Source organism: Molothrus ater, chromosome 3, assembly GCF_012460135.2.
Source record: "Molothrus ater isolate BHLD 08-10-18 breed brown headed cowbird chromosome 3, BPBGC_Mater_1.1, whole genome shotgun sequence".
In the NCBI taxonomy this organism is placed as follows: Eukaryota; Metazoa; Chordata; class Aves; order Passeriformes; family Icteridae; genus Molothrus; species Molothrus ater.
In genome coordinates, this window is record NC_050480.2 from 17,748,756 (window position 1) to 17,756,518 (window position 7,763).

Consider the following 7,763-nt stretch of genomic DNA (forward strand, 5'->3'; position numbering starts at 1 on the left):
GAATTTCCTCAGAGAGAAGTGAAAGAAACTGTTTATTTAACAGGAAGGCACTCCTCAGCACAAGAAATAACAATACCGGATGACAAAACTCATTCACTGCTCTGAAGAGATGACAAATTCAGAAAGTGTCTCCTGTGGGTGCTCGCTCTGTTATCAATCCCTCCGGCACTGGCAAAGGCTGCTGCCCAGAGTAGGCCCCCGCAGGTCACAAAGTGCAAGCTCTCAGTGCTCCCCAGGTCCCACTCCGGAGCAGGCTCAAGTGGTTCCAAGAAAAAGGGAAAGAAAAACAGTCCAGGGAAAACTCAGACCGCCTCAGCTAGCTGAACTAACTAAAAAGCAAAAGGAGCATGGTGTTCTGCCCTATCCGTGCCCAGACAACAACAGTGGAGTTCTGTGTTCCAGCAAACTGTGGGTGAGAGCGCAGCTGATAACGAAACTCCATGCTTCTTCTTCTCCCTGCCTTCACTGTCATAGCCAGTCTTGAAGGCACAGAATATAACATCCAGCATAAACAGAACACCTGATTGGGGATACAAGCATCATAATGTCACCCTAGGACAGGAGCATAAAGGAGAGTTACTTTTTAGGTTTTAGGAGGTCCTCACATTTTTTTGGGATGCATGTTCTGACCAGACTATCAGGTGATGCTTGTTAGATTTCAGAGATAAATCCCAAATCACAAGTCATTTTTAGGGTGACATTAGTCCTCTATTCTACAGCTGTTAAAAATGTGCTCTGAAACTCACTGCAAAGACAGCCAACTGCTGAACTAATTCTTGCTGTTGTCAGTTTTTTTCATGTCGGTTCATGATGTTGTGCCATCAGCTCCTCCTCTTCTTTGGGCTGTCACTAGCTAGTGGTATGTGTGCATCTAGAAGGTGCTACTCAGAAGCCCAAGTCTCCATATGCTTTTTCTGCGGCCTCACAGATGTTCCACCTGTTCCACCTGTGCCAAAGGATACAGTGAAGCTTTTCCTGACATACAATTTGTGGTGGTTTGACAGGAAATGTGTTTTTTGGCATGCTGTGTTTTTGGCCAATGGATATTCAGACTTTAATATTGGCATTTAACCTGGCCATTAGGACATGGATCTGCCTCTGAGAACACCGGGTTAAAAGCAGAGCTCTCCCCTGGGAGGGTCCTCTTGGGTTTCCAGCAGGAAAGAGTTCGGGTCTCTCCCCTGGCCCAGCTGCTGGCTGGGCAGGGGGAGGGAAAAAGCCATGTGGCCGGGAGAGGCCGCTGCCTGAGACTGTAACCTTGAAACTGGATAAACATGGGCCTGTGCCGGCAGCACGGCTGGGACGGAGAAGAGGGGGGGTTCAGCCGGCTGCTTGTAGGATCTTTTAACCCCTTTTTGGAGAATGAGAACTTTACAGATCATTGACCTTTCCTAGAAGATAGAGTGGAAGATGAGGAAGGAATGTGCAAGTGTGAGAGAGGTCTGGGCAAGTGAGAAATAGTGGAAGAATAGAGAAGAATCCTAGTGGGAAGAGATGATGGAGTGGCTTTTGCTGGACTCTTTTTGTACAGCCATGGACAGAACCATGTTCCTTGTGATACAGAGACTGCATGTAGGGGGAGGCAATGGCCACAGAACCAAGAGGGTTCAGTGTTGGTACTCTTCAGCCCCAGGGGGTGAAAAAATATGGGGGGGACCGGTGTCCCAAAGGAGAGAATTGTGGGGACAGGTGTCCCAAAGGAGAGACTGTGCCTTTTTTGGATCGGGACAGAGCATCCTTAAAAAAGACAACTCTAGAAGCAGCTCTGGTCCGTGTTCAGTGGTGAGAGCACTGGACATGAAAGAGGTCACGACGGCAGATGTACTCCGGGCGGTGCCACGAGTGACATGGAAACACACGAGGCTTCAGCTGTGTTTCCAGGGGAAGCCCATGGTACAAGAAGGACTTGTCTCCTCTTGATGAACTGAGGATTGATTGTCTGAAGGGTGGTTCTGGACTAAGAGTTGGTGATTTGAGGAATAGATGTATTGTGTTGGAATTTGGTGGGGGGAGGAGGAAATGTATTTGTAAGGTTTTCATTTTCCCTGTGTGTGTGTTCCTTTTTATCTGTAGTTGTAGTGTAGTTAATAAAGTTTTGTTTTCTTTCTTCCCTAAGTAGGAGCCTGCTTTGCTTATTCCTGGTCACATTTCACAGCAGCTACCAGGGAGAAGGTATCTTCATGGGGGCACTGGCATTGTGCCAGTGTCAAACCATGACACAACTATATCAGAAAAGTGATTTTGTTCCCACTGCTGGAGCACTTGTGGCTGTTGGAAATTGGAACCCAGTTGGTCCATCCTGTTACCATAGGAAAAAAAGCATTCAGGAACCTGCCAAACCTTTGTATCTTAGACTTGGGAGACAAGATTCTTCAACTGCATCTTGATGCTTTTATGGGCTTACCAAGACTGACTCTTGTCCATCTGTTTCACAATTCCCTTGGTGATTCCATCCTGGAAGAATGTTACTTTCAAGATTGGAGATCATTGGAAGAATTGGATCTTTCAATGAATGAAATCACAAAACTTCATCCCCACCCCTTATTTTATAATCCAACGGCCTTGAAAAGTGTGAACGTGAAATTCAACAAGATATCCAACTTTTGTCAAACCAATCTTACCAGCTTCCAAGGAAAACACTTTTTATTTTTTAACCTCAGTTTTAATCATTTGTACAAGACAGCAGATGTGGCCTGGGCCAAGTGCCCCAATCCTTTCAAAAATACCACATTTAGCTCACTAGACCTTACTGACAATGGCTGGAGCACAGAGAGAGTCCAGTATCTCTGTTTGAAGGGACTCAAATTAAAGTTCTTAAGTTCTTACCCATTGAAGGGACTCAAATTTAAGTTCTTTAAAATTTAGCAGTCCTATAATTGGTTCAGGATTTGCCTTTGATAATTTAAAAAATCCAGATGATTGTACTTTTGCAGGACTAGGAAGAAGTAAACTAAGGTTCTTTGATATTTAACAGGGTTGCATTTTCTCTCTCAATTCTTTAGTCTTTCAAAGTCTTGGCAATCTGGAATCACTGAACCTTTTCAAAAACAAGATAAATCAAATCCAAAGGTAAGCATTTTTTGGCTTGGGCAACCTAAAAATTCTCAATCTCTCAAGTAACCTTTGGGGTGAGTTGTACAATTATACTTTTGCAGGTCTATGTAGTGTAACAAATATTGATTTACAGCAAAATCATGTTGGGATGATGTGTGATGAATCATTCAGGCATTCAGTAAATCTGAAAATAATTTATCTCTGAGATAATGCCATTAAAAGACTCCCTTCCTTTCCACATCTGACCTCTGCCTTTTTAGGCCTTTTTAGGTGACAATAAGCTAATGTCTGTAGGTAACAGAGCAATAACTGCAACACACCTCAAATTAGAAAGAAATTGGTTGGCAAAACTAGGTGACCTGTATGTTCTTTTCCAAATTCCAGATCTGCAGTATATCTTTTTAAAACAGAACTGGTTCTCTTACTGTGTGAACAGTGCTAATTTATAGAAAGCAATCAGTTAGTATATATGGATCTTGGTGAAAATATGTTACAGCTGGTGTGGGAGAGAGATTTATGTTTGGATGTGTTTGGGGCATTGCCCAAACTTCAAGTTCTACATCTGAATAACAACTACCTCAGGGCACTTCCACAGGAGATTTTTAGAGGTCTACCATCTCTTAAAAGACTTTACCTGGCTTCCAACCTGTTGTCTCATCTTTCTCCTGGGCTTTTCCCACAAAGCCTAACAAACCTAAACTTATCTGGAAACCAGCTGTTTTCCCCTGAGCCTGAAGTCTTTATGACTTTGAGTATTCTGGATATAACACATAATAATTATGTCTGTGACTCTGCTTTAAAGGGCCTGCTAGTGTGGCTGAATGAAACAAATGTAACCCTGGCTGGCTCCCAGTCTGACAGGTACGGTGTGTACGCCCCCTGCCTTTGACGCCTGTCATATATGGTGTACGATGGCTGTGATAAAGATGAACTCCAGCAGACACTCAGATTCTCACTCTTCATCTTCTTCTCGGTCATTCTTCTCATGTTTCTGGTGGCAGTCATAATTTTTACTCACTGCTGGGGGATTTGTTTCATCTGATATAAAACCACCACAAAAAGACAGACAACCAACAACAAGCAGTAGATAAAAATGAATACAAATATGATGCATATCTGTGCTACAGCAAAAATGACTTTGAATGGGTCCAGAATTCTTTCCTAAAGCACCTGGACTCACAGTATTTTGATAACAACAGATTTACCTTGTGTTTTGAATAAAGAGATTTCATGCCTGGCAAAGAACATATCAAAAATATTAATGATGCCATTTGGAACAGCAGGAAAACAATTTGCATTGTGACCAGGCAGTTTCTCAAAGATGGGTGGTGTGTGGAAGCCTTTAATTTCACGCAGAGCAAGTACTTCTGTGATCTGAAGGATGTCCTCATTATGGTAGTGGTTGGGTCACTTTCTCAGTATCAGCTGAAGAAACACAAACCAATTTGAAACTTCCTACAAAGGAATCAGTATTTGCAGTGATTATCAAGATTATCAAGATGTGGACTGTTTTTTAGATAACCTTTCTTGACAAATTCTGAAAGAAATAAAAGTGCGATGGAAAACTGGTGGTATAGAGCTGCAGCCTGTAGCAACTGTCTCACATTGACTGTGTGAGTTCCTGGCAAATATCCCATTTCTAACTGTGCCATGGCAGGAATAAACAGAAGTTGGCTTCATCTTTCCTTGAAAAGACATGCAGAATGGTAACTGTTTCAATATAAATGTTTCAGAACACAGAGACAAAACAACAGGCAGATTTATGAAAATGCAAATGGACTCATGCATTTTCAGAAGAATTGAATGAACCACAGATGTTTCACATTTTGGATGCATCTTCAGGCACTTTGGCCCTGATTTTTGGAGTACTGCTTAATGGTCTGTTTCAGCTAGAGAAGGATGCTTGTGGTTGTTTCCTCAAAGAGAGTCCATGATACTGTCCAGGAGTGACCAAAAGTGCTCTCAGGCACTGCCAAGCCTGATTATTGTGGTTCCTGGACCACTTAATTCTGTGCTTGCTGCCTGGTAACTTTTCTTGCTCTGTTTCACATTGGTTTGCACCTTTATGCTTTATATTGATATAACATGGATTTAATTTGTTTATTATCTTCTCAATTAACCTCAGCTCAGCTGGAACATAAAAGCTTTGGACTCCGTTCATGCCCTTCCCCTCCACCAACTTCTCTGCTTGGTGATCAAACGACAGTCATTGGCCTACAACATTTGCTACTTGCTCAGCATTGGTGCTTTTTCACTTGACCTGCCTCCTGCCCTGCAGAGAGGAGCTGGTATTCCCTTTGGATCTGAGGCAAGCTTGAGCTTGGAAAGGAAACAAGAAGCTACCTTAGCAGTTGTGCAGGCTGTACCCTGGTGACAGGTCTTTTGTGTTCCGGTAGTGCGAAATACACCTGTACTTTGTAATTGTCCTGAGTAATTTGGGTTGTCCTCAGCACACCCTGTATACTGATCAATTCTAAGGAGTTTTCTTGCTTGTATTGAAATGTTTTTTCTAGAGACATTAGAAAACTCTCTCTGTTAGAGAGTTTTCTAATGTCTCTAGAAAACAGTATTAGAAAACTGTCTCTTTTCTAGAGACATTAGAAAATTAGCTCTCTCTTCTTCTCTAATTATTTTACCACTGTCTGCTCAGATATGTGTCTTCAAGGGGTTGTTTAGGGTCATTTTATTAAAAGTCTGACTCAGTGTTCACTGTCACAAAACTTGCACCTATTATTTTGATCTTGACATGCTCCTTGCATGTACTGTTTGCCTCTCTTTGTGCATTTATTCAACAAAAGCTTACCAAAATAATTTCAGTGTGGTCTCAGTGAGACTTCTTGCAGAAGTGAGGAATCAGGAATGGGAGGTTTTATAAGTTGTCTGCTTCGACCTTAGCTGCAAAAAATAACATCATCTTAACTGTTTTGATAGAGATGAAAGAGTGTAATCCACTTTGTGTGAAGGCAAGCATTGGAATATAATGTGCCTGTGGCTGATCTAATTTACTCTCAGCACAGTATACACGATTGCTATTGATAAAATTACTACAGCAAAATATGTCTTCGTTCTCAATAAATGTAGTCATTCAGGAAGGCAAAAAGGGCTAATCCTTGGGATATTTTCCAGGCGGCATGGACACGGGGCTGCAGATGTAAGAAGGGATTGATCGTGCTGCTGGAGCTCTGGGTGTCGCTGTTGGCTCAGGTAACAGCCCAGCTTTCCTGAGCGCCTCCTGTCTTCTGCCCTCGCAGCTGCTGGCAGGAGGGGAAAATCTTGCTGCAAGGAGAGGGCTGGGAAAGCACCAGCAGCCCTGGCTTCCCAGAGCCCGCCCTGAACCATCAGAAAAGCCACCATGGGCATTTCAGCTCTCTGCACATCTTACATTTCTCTAAGAATGTCTCTTTCTCCTTTTGCCCCGTCAGCCAGTACAGATATTTATAGGCATCCTTTAAATGCAGAGGCTATACCAGGGAGTATTTCACATAAAACCCACTGGCAAATAGCCAAAGCAGGAATGAATCTATACAATGAAGATCTGCAGGTCCAGGTGCTTAGTCTACGTGCATGGTGTAAGAGTTGGGGATTTAAAAGCACCCTTAAGAAGTTATATTTGAATGAGTATCACAAAATATTTTTGGTCAAATGTTAATTTAGAGCCCTCTTCACTTAGGACCTTGCTGTATATTTACAAAATACTCCTGTCTCTTCAGAGACTTAAAACTTTCTCCTACAAATCTGTGCATGCAGGAATGACAAGTAGATACAGGAGATGGCTTAAACATAGGCTTTTCCATTTAATCTGAAAACCTTCTGTCTATTTCATGCTGTTTTAGATGGATAATGAGATGATTGGCTCTCGCAATTAAGGGATAACTATTGTGTGAATATTAAGAAAACTTTTAGTGATGTATCGTTATGTTATTGTAGTTTAGATGTCCTCTGTTCTCCCCATAGTTCTCTTCCCCCCCATATCGTTACCATCAGACAGCCAGGGTTGTCTAGGACAGGTAAAAGAAGGTGTGTACATGTGTCCCTTACCGGGGGCAGTTGGGAATGGAAAAGCTTCTTGCTAAGGGGGCATGGCATGATAACACCTGACCCTCCAACCAGGTTACAAGAAAGCAGTCTCCACCAATAAATGGCAAAGAAGAGCTGACTGACAGACTTTGGGAGGTGCCGGGGCTGGCTGATGCAACCCCCCCACAGTGGGTATAAAAGAATGAGCATCCATCTTGAAGATGAGCTGGCCATGGGGTATCCATGAGGGGCAGTTCCCAATGCTGTTAATTTTTCCTGATATAGTCCTTTTGTTGTATTTTTGTCAAGGTTTAATAAACTTTTTTAAATTTTCAAAGCTGTTGTTTCTCACAATGCTTATAGCACTGGTGGGAGATGGCTACATCAGGTTTGCATTTACTTCAGGGTTTGGAAAGGTCTGAAAACCACTATTTACATGGTGGTTTTAATAAAACCTTTGGATGAAATGTCATTGTCTGCCTTTGTCCTTAAAAACCAATTTCAAAACTTAAAGAGATCACACCTGTGCTGGAAGCAGATGGGAGAACTTCTTCCACAGAGGCAGCTTAGAAATGTAGAATTAGTCCAGCCTCCATCTAGAAAATTCTATTGCAAGGGGTCTACAAAAGGCAGGAAAACAATTTTTGGAGAACATGCTACTGAACCATTCCTGACAGTGGATTGGTTTGCAG

At 42.4% G+C, this 7,763-nt stretch overlaps 1 protein-coding gene across 1 annotated transcript; it reads left to right on the top strand.

The window, feature by feature from the left end:
• Positions 1–807: 807 nt before the first annotated feature.
• TLR5 (toll like receptor 5) lies at positions 808–4,663 on the top strand. The gene is given in 7 exon segments (XM_054514342.1): positions 808–989; positions 2,205–2,810; positions 2,851–3,304; positions 3,306–3,495; positions 3,498–4,112; positions 4,115–4,533; positions 4,535–4,663. Coding segments are annotated over 7 exon segments (2,595 nt in total).
• Positions 4,664–7,763: the final 3,100 nt, after the last annotated feature.